General features: G+C 42.8%; 1 protein-coding gene across 1 annotated transcript; it reads right to left on the bottom strand.

The window, feature by feature from the left end:
• Nucleotides 1-598: 598 nt before the first annotated feature.
• Nucleotides 599-3,322, bottom strand: LOC123167643 (QWRF motif-containing protein 7-like). Its single transcript, XM_044585480.1, has 5 exons — nucleotides 2,845-3,322; nucleotides 2,476-2,712; nucleotides 2,275-2,364; nucleotides 2,031-2,138; nucleotides 599-859 (listed from the first exon to the last, which is right to left on the bottom strand). Exons 1-5 carry the CDS (start codon nucleotides 3,292-3,294, stop codon nucleotides 797-799), a joined length of 948 nt encoding a protein of 315 aa, XP_044441415.1. The 5' UTR covers nucleotides 3,295-3,322; the 3' UTR covers nucleotides 599-796.
• Nucleotides 3,323-13,566: the final 10,244 nt, after the last annotated feature.

The following is a 13,566-nucleotide window of genomic DNA, read 5'->3' as shown; positions in this document are numbered from 1 at the left end:
GGCGAGAGCGTCCACAACCATGTTGAACAAGAATGGGGAGAAGGGGTCGCCTTGTCTAACCCCACAGAGGGTGGGGAAGTAGGGGCCGATCTCGCCATTGATGTTCACGACGATGCGGCCGCAGTACACCATTTGCATCAGCGCACCATTTATTTTGCATTCTTATTTCTTTCTACACACATAAAATGTGTCATTATCTATGTTGGTGTACTATTTTCTATTATCTCCGTCATTGTCAAAAATGATATTACATCTTGGAACGGAGGGAGTGGTTTATACTACCCTCTGGGATCCACACGTCTGGCATGGTATGTACAGTTGACGGCAACAAACAACGGCCGGTAGAACTGACGGACGTTGCCCGCAAAAAAAAAGGAAAAAAAAGAAAAGAACTAACGGACGTTGTAGTAAAATGTGTCCTTTTTTTTCTTTTGCGGGTTAAATGTGTCCTTAACTTGGTTTACTACTTTTCCAGTTTGTGTATGATTTTACCATCGCGCTGCAAGTCATATTGAGGCCTTTTACATACAACTCGTTGATATGACTAGCCACCGAATATCTCAAATTACAGTATCCATACATAGATAAGTCACAGAAGAGTACTAGATTAACCTTAACTCAACCAAAATATAGCAACACGCACCTCTCATGATCCTCATCTACATAATTTATTTCCGACAAGCATACTTGAATCTTGTAGTACGGGACCGGCCGGTCCTAACTCCTATTTGTGATGATATCTCCCGTCATGATGGCACTCCTATTTGCGACGTAGGGATCCCGTCCATATCAAGCACTAGGAGCAGTCAATATTTTGCTTTGCCTGAATCAGATTAGCTCGAAGGCTTACTTCCTGAACCTGCAAATATAGATCCAAGAGTGTTCGGTTGTGAGCTAGGAATACGTGTGAGCCTTTTCAAATTGAAAATTGAAAAGAAGTACTAGCATACAAGGCTAACGAAAATGCAAATGTGCACCACGCTGCATGCATGGATATGCACAACGCTAGTCATGCACTCATTCCCTTCTTTTAAAGCTAAAAATCTAAAATGCACACCCTTCTCTGCAATGAACTCATTAATTTTATGGTATGAACTTTTTTTTTGACCAACGAAGGTGGCAATTATGTTTCACACTGCCTCTGAACTAGAAGTTTGTTCATACACATCAAAAAAATTCTCCCAAAAAGGCGTAACAACTATCCACAAATAAAAGGTGTAACAACCATATTACCCTTATTGTAATAATTTGTTCATGGAAATGCAAAAAAAATAGAAATTGTTATCTATGCCTCGCTCAACTGAGAAAATAAATTAAGACAACTTGACAAATTTATTCACACAGAACTAAGCAAAAAATGTTCACCATCTTGCAACATTTTAGTAGTTTAGTGAGTGAATATATAATTTGCTTTCATAGTCCAGAACATGGAATCTTGCATGGGTCTTAACGTGATGGCGATTATACCGTGATTGATGACCTGCTTAGATCTAGTTGCAGATGCTTGTATTGCAGGGGTCTTCTCACAAGGTTTAGGGATGATGATACAAAGCTCCGGAGATCTTCATGTTTTACTGTTTGCTTTAGGAGTTTAGGTTGCTCTTTGTTATTCTAGTTTTTTGTGCGTGTGTTACGATGTGCTTGAACTTTGTATTACTTTGTGATTTGAATACAAGCATACTTCCTTAAAAAAAACTTTGACTATAAATAAAAAACTATCTTATGGTTGAGAAATAACAAAACCACATATAAAAGACTGTAGTTCACCAATAAAAAAATCCATCATGGCCCACTCGGCCAACAAAATATCATGCGAAGACAACTTTTAGAAATTTGTTCATGAAGAAATAAAAATGTGGAGTGCCGCGTAGATCCAGTGTTGGATCCGAAAAGTAAGAATTTCTCGGACGATCGAGAATGAGCAAAACAACGATCAAACGGCTTTGTGCTGGTGGGACATAACCCAGCTTTGTCCTGGTGTGAGACATAGCCCAGAGGCCAGAGCTCAAGAACGTGGACCGTCTACCCACCTGGAGGTTAGTGACAATCCTGCACAGCCGCATGACCTCCTCGAGCCCTGCCATCTCCTCCTGCATTGTCCTCGCGAGCTCGTCGATCGAGCTGCTGGTGACACTACCCTGAACGGCACCGGCGGCACACACAAAAGTTAGGACCAAAACGACACGTAAAACGTAAAAGTCTCTCTGTTACTCGTCCCTACTTGAAATCTGTACGGGCAAATACATGTAGGAACTGATGAATAAATGCATGTACCGTGGCATAGAACATGTCAGCCCTGGCTTTGATCTCATCCACGGTGCGCGCGCAAGAAAGCATGGTTTCGTGCAACAGCTCCAGGTTAGCCTGCATTTTTGTAGTAGTAGCTTAACGACTTACCAACCGACCTGTCGTGCTGCCAGACACGCCAGGAAAAGTTAAAGATGGAGTATGTGCGTTACGTGAGAGAGTGCGTACTCGGGCGCCGTCGGATAAGGGGAGGGAGGTCGAGGCGGCGGAGAGCACCCGGCCGAGGTCCGCCACAGCGTCTGAGTGCGGTTCGCCGAGCGTCTCCCATGCGGCGAGGAGGGGGAGCTGCGGGCGCAGGAGCCTGCCCAGCTTCACCTTCTGCCGCCACCGCTGCGCCACGATCCGCTTCGCCGTGTGGATGTTGCGCAGCTCGGCCACGCGCCGCCACACGTACAGCAGCTTGCTCTGCATGCGGCCACGCCACGCGCATCGGCGAGAAAAATGACCAGGTAATCGCATCACTTCCACGTACGGTTAACGGTTGCACGTTGTACTAGTAATATAAAGAAACTGCATGCATGCGCCGGCGTGGCTCACCTCGGCGGCGTGGGTGGCGCGAGTCATGGCCTTCTCCATCCGGGCGTTCGCGAGCCGCCACTGCATCAGCCGCGCGGTGAGCACGCGCGCCCGGTGCGCCACGTCCTCCTTCTTAGGCGTCGTCGGCGTCTTCCTCGGCACGCTCGGCCCTCTGCCGACGCCCTCGGAAGGCGACGACTGCCCGTTGCTCTGCCTACGCCTCGTCTGCAGATCCCCGGCACCCCTCGCAGCGAAGCCCGGCTCGGGTGACGACCGGCACGGGGACATCACCATAGTGTCCGCGCTGCGTCGTCGCGTCGTGTCCGCTGCGTCGACGACGCCGGCGCTGGGCTTCCTGTAACCGAAGGATGCTGCCTTGCGGAGAGAGCGCACGAAGTTGGCGGTCGAGAAGGCCGGGGCGGCGCGGGAGGCCGAGCCGGGGCTGCGTGCTAGGCGGTGAGGTGACGCCATTGGGTGTCGCGTGGTGCTGGCACCGTTGGACTCCGTGGACGACGATAATAGGATCAAGGACAAGACAAAATTAATATATAGATGGAGAAAGCAACGAGGTGCCGGCGGCAAAACGGGGTTCAGAGGCCTGAATTGAGAGCTGCAACGCACATGCCGGTTCCCCTTGTTGTCGGATTAGCTACAGGTGGGACATTTCAAAGGATGCATGCTAGCTAGTACAGTAGTACGTACTACGCACTTTATTAGGAGGACAGATGGCTGGTGTACAGTTGGTGTTTATTCTGCTGTTTGGCTTAGAGCATGGGCGGTGTATAGAGGCCACACTGCCTCTAAGGTGGCCCTATGGCAACCTCTTGGACTCTTGGTTGTTCCTGTTGTGTCTCCGGTGGCTGAGCTCGATGTTGGTGCTGCGGATGGGGCGGAAGCAAATCCCTATGGTGGCTTCTCTTCTCGTGCTAGACCTTGCCAGCCGCCGTGAGTTGCGTCGGCTGCCACTGGGAGCAAGGCCATCATTGAGGTTGTGGCTCTACTGTTGCTACTTATTTCCGAGCTTCAGGAGTTATGTGTGTAAAAATTATAGTGGCCAAATATTTCTTGTTGTATTGTCGGTATATTGAACTCATATGGGTATATATAGAAGTACACGAGAGGGTAGCCCTGGAGTACAAGGCAAAATTATTTAAACCTATTTTATCTCTAATACATCTTTATCTCTAACTCTCAAATGTGATATCTCTAACATCCCCCATTGGTCGTAACGAGAGTGAAGCAGACGATTGCGACTGAATTAGAAGTCTTGCGCTTCTGTTGTCTTCTCTGCTGCGTCATCATCACTGCATCTAATGGTTGATTGGTTGGCACCTAGGGCGGTGTATGCGCCCCCTTCTGATGCCTTCTTTGTCTCTCCTCTATTCCCTCCTGCAGTTATATCAGGAGCGGTGTGGCGCTAGTGATGATGCGGACGTTGTTGACTTTAGTTTTTGCCGATGACTACATTACAAAATTTGCTCTATTTTGCAACGTTTCATTTGTGTCTTGTATAACCCTTTCTATCATGGAAAATAGGCTGGTGACTTTTTCCGGCCGTCACCCCCACCGTCACCGAAGCGACTTCATAGAAAATTAAATTTTGACGATGCCACTTTTTTCGTCAGGCAAGATCCCATTGTATTGAAGAACATAAAAATATCATCAATGGCCGTTTCGGTGATAGCCCAGAATGTCCCGTATGATAGCCGAATCTGTTGCATAAGATCTTTTTTCCGACGATAATCCGGCACTTGTGATCATCCGCGGGGAGTGCACATCCAATGATAACGACATCATATGGTACCGTGATCCAGGAAGGTGTGGTCCGTTGGATCTGTGCCCAAGGTACAGGACTGAACACTTCACACATCCACTGCCAAATATACAAAACAGACCTTGGAGCTTTCTGTAAATTGCCAGTTCGCAGCTTTGTGTTACGCCATGTCAGGCTCACATCTAATTTTCTGCCCGGGACATTTCTGTCACTACACAAATGAATTAAGAAGCTACAGGTCACGTTGAAAAGATGCCACCGACACCCATATATGAAAAAAAAAAGTGTATGCAGCTTTCAAGAGAAGTGAGCAACGCAAAACAGGGATTACTTCTGCTTGTAATTATCGAGTACTAGTTCAGTTCATTTGGAAACAATCGGTGTGTGTCATTTAATACTCCCTCCATTTCGAATAAAATGTGCACGTACCTCAAAAATCCACTTTGATAGAAAAAGTTGATCAATCAAATGCATTTTATATTTGATAGAAGTTATCCCGTTGAATTCATATTTGAAAGAACTCAAAAAAATAATTCATATTTTAAAGAACTTTTTAATGTAATTTTTCTTTCTAGTGTTCGTTGTACTACCATGATTGAAGATGAATAGGTTGGAAGTTTTTCCCGTAAAAAAGGAACTTTTTAATGTAATATTTTTTAAGTCACAAAAATATATAATATTGATGTAATTTACAGTCAAAACTGAATTTGGGAAAGCATGCATGCCTTATTCTTTTTTTGCAGGGAAAAAAAATAAGGCATGCATGCCTTATTCATTAGAGTGAAGGGAGTAACAGTATAATAAATGTGTGCATGTCAGGATAAAGTATACTATAAAGGAACGGAGGGAGTACAATTTTTTACGGGTATCTAACAATACATAATTATCCATGGAGCTGCAAGAAAAAGAAAAACTAAAAGAACTTCAAGTGAAATTTAATTTGCATTGATCTCAAATTTTCATGGAGCCTAGCTTCTTCTATGGTTGGTCCCATGGTTATTTCTTTGAATAACTTGAAAATGTTTCTTTAATAACTTATCCCATGGGTTTGATAGTAAACTCTATGGTACCAAGCTAATTTACACATCATTTCGTCCTTGGTACACTTAGATAATCACTTGGTAGAATCAAAATCTTGTGCTCTGCAGGACCTATGGGTGAGGAAGGTGTAGAGCTGTCATGATTTTGCAAGTACGCACAACTTCTCGAGAGGAGCAGGAGTGGGGAGCTAGACGCAAAATATCTAGGTGGGCATATGCAAATAAACAAGTCCTATACCTTGCATGCAGATCTGACACTCCATGCTGTCCCGGAGCATGGTATCATAGTCTGGACCGTATCACAGGATATTTTCCCCATCCGCGGGTTTGACCGATCAAAGATTCTTACAGGTGGGGCTAGCAGTTGCTGACGTGGCTTCTTCCATGTGGGTCTGCCATGGGTTTTATTGCCGATGGTCTTGCCAGTAATAACTCGACGTCAGTTTTGACTGGTCAACACTGCTAACATATGGGCCCAGAGGATGCTGATGTGGCTACTTAGAAGTGGGACCATACGTTTGTGACGGTGTCCATAACCGTCACAGTTAGTATGCACGGTCAATTTTTTTTTATATTGCTAAAATTGGCGAGCATGTATGCCAATTTTAATATGAATTTGTGCAAAATTTCAATTTGAATGCAAATTGAGTTGTCGCTGCTTTTATTAAATCGCAAACTTGACAATAGTCAAACAGGCTGTCTGAGACATTACAATAACCAACCATGGTACATGGTCGCATTATAAAATTAGACACATGACTCAGTTTCACGACATCGTGGCACCGCAACCCTGGCGATGTACCTAACCAGTGCATCAAGTTCATCGAGTCTCTTTTCGATTGCCGTAGTTTTCTCTTCCTTCGCATTCTTGATAACTGCAAGTTTTTCCTGCTGCTCTTGGGGGCCATTGTTGATAGATCAAATACAATTGTGCTGATCAAACACCCCCAATTTCAGGTCATCAATGTCATCTTGTTGCTCTGGCAGGGCATTCTTGACATTTTCAAGTACTTTTTGCTGCTCTAGAAGGCCATTGTTGATAGATTCAACTTGACGTTGCGCATTTGGTAGGAGATGCTTCATAGCTTCACGTTCTTGTTGCTGCTCTACCAGGGCCTTCTTGACAACTTCAAGTTCTAGTTGCCGCCATGCCAGGGCCTTCTTCATAGCATCTTACTTCGTCATGCTGGTTTGTCAAGCCGTGCTCGACTGCTACGGGTTCTTCCTATTGCACTGCCAGTGCACTGATGACTGGTTCAGATTGTTGTTTCTGTGGCAAAAGACTTGCAGTAAGGCCATCATTTGAGCGCACGAACTATCCCTATAGAAAAATACATACATGTTACATCATATGGGAAAAATTCCCAAAGCTATAGATGCAACTGCCGCAATATACAGTTACGTGGGTGAGCAAAGGTCAAAAGTAAGGAAGTGTTTATAGAAAAGAGTTGGCCTACTCACCAGGTGAATCCGATTTCTATTTGATTTGCTTGAGCTGGGTAATACATATGCATTAAGAGACATGTGTTGTTTGAACTCTTGAAGCAGCGCATGTAGACCCTTAGTCACCGCTTCCAGTCGATGACGATAATATTCCTGCCATAATATACTTGAAGGCATTATATTGCAGTGCACAATTTACATCCCGTGACACATGACAGAGAAAGTAAAGATATTCTAACCATAGATGAAGAGTTTCCAATAATACTGACCGGTACATCTTTAGTACTGACTGGATCTGCATCTTTTTGTTCCCTTTCAGTGCCACATTCATTCAGTTCTTGATGGTGTGTGCATCTAAGTGAAGGACCATGTGCTCGTAGATCTGATAAAGATGAGTAATCTGCCATACGACTAGAATACCAAGCTAGTAACTCTTTAAGCTTTTCCCGTTGATACAGGTTTTTCTTCTTCATTCGGTTCATATGCTTGTCCCACTCCGTTGTTGACGTGTCAACATCTGCCGTGTAACGATGATCAGTAGTTGACAGTAGGTGCAAAACAAGGCGACGATAATTTCAAATATTGGTGCCAAAATGAGTAAACACGTGCTTAATTACTCTTAGATCAAGGTAATGAAGTAGCAATAAGAACCCTAGCTGGACTCACCAGCAATCATAATCTGATTAAGAACCCTCAATTTCATATCTTGTAAACACAACAACAACTTTCATATGGGAAACTAACTAGATTTGGTAATGTAAACACATGTGCAAATTTGATGGGTTACTAGGGGAATAATTGAGAGATACAATGTAACATCCCAAAATTATAAATTTTGGAATGTTATATTAAATAAATAATTATGATTGTTTGTTTGTTTGTTTGTGTGATTCATTGATTGAAATGGAGGGAAATTTGAAACCTTTTGAAAGTTTAAGGAGAGGGGATGAAATGACTTTCCCAAAACTTTCACTTTGCCTTTTGATCCCTAGTAATTCAAATTTATTTCATCACAAAAACCTAGAGTGAAGATGATATGACTTCTTCCATATACAGAAATAAAAAGGGATTTGAAAATGATTTGAATTCCCTATGAAAATATTTCAAATTCAGAGACTTTATGCAACTCAATGAATTTCATGAAGGAGGATAATATGACTTCTTCAAATTATATGAATTATGAGTTGGAAGTCCCTTTGATGGTATTTTGAAACCCACTTTCATTTCAGACTTATTTGAATTTTCAAATTTCAAAACCTCTAGCAATATATTCAAAAGGAGAGAAGTAATATGACACTTTAAATATTCCGAGGCATTTGAAATATTTTGGCCGAGGAAAATAGAAAAAGATGCGAAATTGGTTTGAAATTCAAATTCAAATCCAATTGGGAGTTATTTGGTTTTTATTCAAATTATTTTTCTCCAAATATAATATATTTGGAAAATAGGTTAAATGATTCCCTGCAATAGAAAAATGGAGGAAAATGAATTTGAAATGATTTTGGTATTTTAAAGATAAGTTTTATTGACTTTTAATGCAATAGTGACACCGTTTGCCTTATTTGATTTTTTGTAGATCTTATTTGAACTTGAAAAATAGTTCATGATTTAGGATTTACTTTTTCTAAAAAATATATATTATATGCCTATATAATATTTTATTTCTATTCTTTATCTTTCTGTCAGTAAAACAAAAAAATTGAACAGTGCGAGGCTGAAGCCCAGCACTGTTCTCTCTCACTCCCGAGCCCAACTGGCCATTTCGGCCCAGCCCCGCGGGCACCCGCGCCGAATCCCTTAGAACCTGGCCACCGATCTCTTTTCCTTCCCTCTCTCTCTCTCACTACAGGCAGGACCCACTACCCGATCTTCTCTCCCGCGGCCGCCTTCCTTCTTCCCCTCCTCCTCTTTCCAAAAACTCGCTAGCGCCCACTACAAAAAATACACTTCCGTGATGATACGTGTTTGTCACAGTAGGTCACGTTTTCTGTCATGCATGTACATCCATGACGATTTTATGACAAAATCAAGATAGTCATACATGTGCTGTCGTAGAAGTGTTCCATGACATTACCAAAATTATCATCACAGAAGTGTCCACTTCCATGCCGATAAATCCTGCGTCATAGAAGTGCTTTCATCAAGGGTGACCGACACATGGCATCGACCGTAACGGGTCGCCGTTAAGCTATCGGGTCTGGTTTTGGATCCGACAACCCGTTAACAGCCCGAAACAATGGGGATTTTCCACGTGTAAAATTCTCATTGGCCGGAGGAAACACGTGTTTGCTCACCGTTGGGACAGACGTCATCCACTCATTGGACAGGAGGCGCCTATGATACGTCAACATGTGGCACGGCCCAACAGAGGCCCATTCCGGTGAAAAGGCCAGCCCAGCTAAATGCCCACCATGTTTTTTCATACACTAGTGGGCTGGCCCGTTAACAGCCTGCCATGTTTTGGGCCAAATTGAGGCCCATAGCAGATCAGGCCCGTTCACAGCATGCCATGTTTTGGGCCAAATTACGGCCCATATCAAATCAGGCCCGTTAACATGCCACTGTTCTTTTGGGCCCATTCTAAGACAAGTTTGTATTTTAGCATGTTAAATGCCCGTTAACCAGTTCGGCCCGATAATAGTTTTGGCCTGTTAGCGGCCCGTGGTGCATCTGGGACGTTGTCGGCCCGGTTTAACTTTAGGCCCTTTAACGGCCCATGCAGAAACTGGGCTATTTCTTGTCCGAAGTAACTTTAGGCCTCTTAACGGCCCGTAGTCTTCGTGGATAAATTTCAGCCCAACAGGCCTAGTGGTCCGTTAATGGCCCGTGGAACAGTTGGGCCTAATTACATCCCACATTGAATCAGGCCTGCTTATGGCCCGTCACACTTTTGGGCCTATGGCCCGCATGGATACCGGCCTGCTTAAAGCCCATAATTTTATTGGGCCAAACTGGCCCGAGATATATTTTGGCTTGTTAACTACTCGTCCTATTTAGGCCAAACATGGGCCTTAGGCAGTTTCGGCCTGTATTGGCCCGTGAATTTTTTGGCCCAACGTTGGCCCAATCTAGGTTTTAGCCTATTGAAAGCATATGGTATTCTCTGGCCCAGCTGGCTAGAACTTTACTCGGCCTGTTAAAGGCGGGAAACTACTATAGGTTTAGACCTGCTAATGGCCCAAGATGATTATAGGCCCACGTTTTGGCCCATATGAGTAATGGGCCGGCTTGAAGACCGACAACACTGAGATCAACTGAACCTTCCGGCCTAAATTACAGCATACCGACCAAAGAATAAACATAGACTATACAATAAAGAAATTATGGCATATTACATCCACTGGGAATCAAACTTCGCTACCGGTGATAATAAAGCGCAACGTGACCGCGGATTACATACACTGGGCATCAAAGGTCGCCACCAGTGCATATAAACGCGCCAACAAAAGAATATACAAAACTGAGAGCACTTCAGAAGGCACTAGGCCTGGCCAGGGCGGGCCCCGCAAGCAGCCGAACAAGCTGATGAGACCTCAGTTGTGTCAACGATAGATGCTCCATCCCTAGCTGTATGGCACCATAGTGCGCAAGGCAGTCCTCTGACATCTTCCTTGCATCTTTGACTTCAATTCAGAGTTGAGCTGAAGCAAGCCTTTCCGCTTTAAGTTGAGACTGAAGAAGTCGAACTAATTGAGGCAGCGACTGCACAGAGGTTGTCTCACACCTGCTGGTGAGTAACTTTAACTCACTGTCTTCATCGAGACAGGACCTTGGGGTCATCTCGCTGTCCTCAATATGATTTGGCTCACTATTTTCCCTAAAGTTCTGCCTGGCTTAAGAGATACGACTCTGAAAAAGAAACAAGGAGACACGTAACATGTTTCACAATTATATAAGAAAATAAATGGATCTGTTCTGCATAAGGAACATTTTTTTACAACTACAATTTAAAACTGGTAGTTGTTGCAAACATCCAATCAGATGTAAACAGCAAAGTAAACAGCAGTGGAGGAAATGATGCCTATCCAACTCTATACTAGAACAAAGTTTGAAGGCTTGACAAGGATGAACTTACATTACATGTTAACACGGGCTGGACAAAGCCCATCTCCATGTTGATGGAAGGATAATTCAATAAATTCCCCAAAGAAAATTCTTTATAAGCGTTGCCATTTTTCTACATTTTGCAAAGTATAAATATAGATCAAATAATATTGGAAGAAACAGAGGATAATGAAGCTCAGGTGCAGACTGATGATACATAATCAAATAGCAATTAATTAAGTACAAGGTTACAAGGAAAAAGGTACAGACAAGAGGAATGCAGACATCAACGTGTGCAGTGGCATTGGCTTTATTCAACATTTTGGTAAGAGTAAATATAGATATGATAATTTGGAGAAAGTGGAGGGCAGGGCAGATAAGATGCAGAGTAATGCTAGACAATCAACTATCTCGCGATGCAAGTACAGTAATACCACCACCCTCCGTTATTACTTGTCTCTCAAATGGATGTATCTAGCACTATTAAATTTTAAATGCATCCAATTGATCAACAATTAATTCGATACAGAGGGAGTACATGACAACAGGTACATACATGAGTAATCCAAAACTTCATAACCATTGTGTTAATTCTACATTTATCTAAGAGTAAATATAGATCTTATGATTTCAAGCAAAGGGAGGATAAAGAAGCGAACATTTACAGTGATGCTACATAATCAAACAGCAATGAGTGTAAGTATGATGGCAAAGGGCAAGAGGTACTGACAAGAGCAATGCAGAGCCCAGTATTTTTGTGAGATCCTATGATCCTTGAGCAAGGAGCTTCATCTGAAATTAGTTTTCATACAAGAGAGAAGGTAAGGCACATGCAGAAATTTAGGAGTTCAAATTTTGAATTGATATCATAGACAGTACCTGACGCTGGGCTCTCAACAGTTCTAATAGGGGTTTGGCCAGTGGAGTAGGGGTAGAGTGTGGTACAGTTGGGCCTGTATTTTCTATGGCTGCTGATCTATCTGATTTATCAGGTATCACTACCTTTTCCAAATACCTAGTTTGTACTCCTTGAGGATCTGCACTCACCCTCTTCCTTTTGGACATCTATTACGAAAGAACAATATTTGACTGGAAAAACATAGTATGACGACACATGGAATAGGTACAGAAAATGGATAGGTATGGCATATACTCATATATGATGCTTAAACTAAGCAGATGATGTAACAAAGTAGAAAAGTAATGCAAGAGGTCAGATGCAAAATATGTGCGACCAATACAACCTTGCCAAGTTAGAGCAAGCACCTTGATGGGTGAATAAGATAGGCCATCCTCCACCATGCCAAGTTTGTTAGCCAGTGGATTGTTCTGCAATATTCCTTTCGTGCGCCCATTCTCATATTCATTTTGATAATGTTCAGTACCTGACATGCATGAAAACATAAAAACAAGTGAGATTATCTTTGTAATGCAGAAGTGATTCTAATCCAATACTGCCTCCCTGTAAACCCCTTTGTGCTATCTCTGCAATTCTTCTGAGAGATGCCATGCATGCTCTAACTTGGTGTGTGCATTAATATAATGTGGCCTACTACTCAAAATATGGGAGCTCCAGAAGTGATGATACTTCGCAGATGACAGCTTCAACATATAGTAAAGAAGAACAAGTCGACCTGACCTGAGAGATTCAAAATATACTAAGGGAGAACAACTCGACCTGACCAGTCAACCGCAAATGTCTCTGCTACTCTTCCCAACAAGGAACATACTTATTAAAGAAGAGAAGAGGATCATCTTAAAGAAGAGCAGAAGAGCAAGCAGATTGAAGATATTACAAGTCATTCTATACAATGTCGGTTGCCCACCCATGATGAACCAGAGCGCACAGAGAAATAGTATTCCTTCCGGTCTCTCCATATGTGGCTCACATGCATTTCGAAACTAAAGTAGGAACATTTAGCTGACCAATTAAACATCTCTCAGTTTTACTAATATCAGCATAATATCAGATTTGAATTTGTACAACTAAGCTTGTTTAGCTCGATGGGTGGAGAAGTGCTATTACGACACGAACCACGTAGGCTGATCGTGGTATCATAAAATGGGGAAACCGTAAGCATGATGAGTATAGTGTTGACCATGGCAGTGGGATGGCAGATCTGAAGCTGCAAACCGCGCAAAGGGTATTTAGCAACCGATCTTTGCTTTGAAATAACAACTAAGATTTGGTATGGACAAGAAACTACAGTCAACAAGTGACAAAGAAATGCAATTCTGCTATCTCTCTATATGTCGCGACATGCATTTGGAAACTCAAGTGGGACCTTTAGATAACCAATTAAATGTGTCTGTTAACTAATATCAGTATCATATCACAATCATATTTGAACAACTAAGCTTTGGAATTTTGAGTGTTGTGTTGTTTAGCTTGAAGGGTGGAATAATGCTAGTATGACAGAAAGCACCTACGGAGATCATAGT

The sequence above is a fragment of the Triticum aestivum genome, chromosome 1D, assembly GCF_018294505.1.
Source record: "Triticum aestivum cultivar Chinese Spring chromosome 1D, IWGSC CS RefSeq v2.1, whole genome shotgun sequence".
NCBI lineage: Eukaryota > Viridiplantae > Streptophyta > Magnoliopsida > Poales > Poaceae > Triticum > Triticum aestivum.
Note: the sequence above shows the minus strand (reverse complement) of the source record. Positions and strands in the feature narration are given on the sequence as shown.

Bases quoted from the DNA above. Each gene is read 5' to 3' on its own strand.
- LOC123167643 (XM_044585480.1), bottom strand. From the start codon at position 3,294: ATGGCGTCACCTCACCGCCTAGCACGCAGCCCCGGCTCGGCCTCCCGC. The intron at 2,139-2,274 runs GTACATGCATTT...GGTGCCGTTCAG, and splicing joins CTGACATGTTCTATGCCACG to GGTAGTGTCACCAGCAGCTC. The intron at 860-2,030 runs GTGGGTAGACGG...CTATATTTGCAG, and splicing joins GGATTGTCACTAACCTCCAG to GTTCAGGAAGTAAGCCTTCG.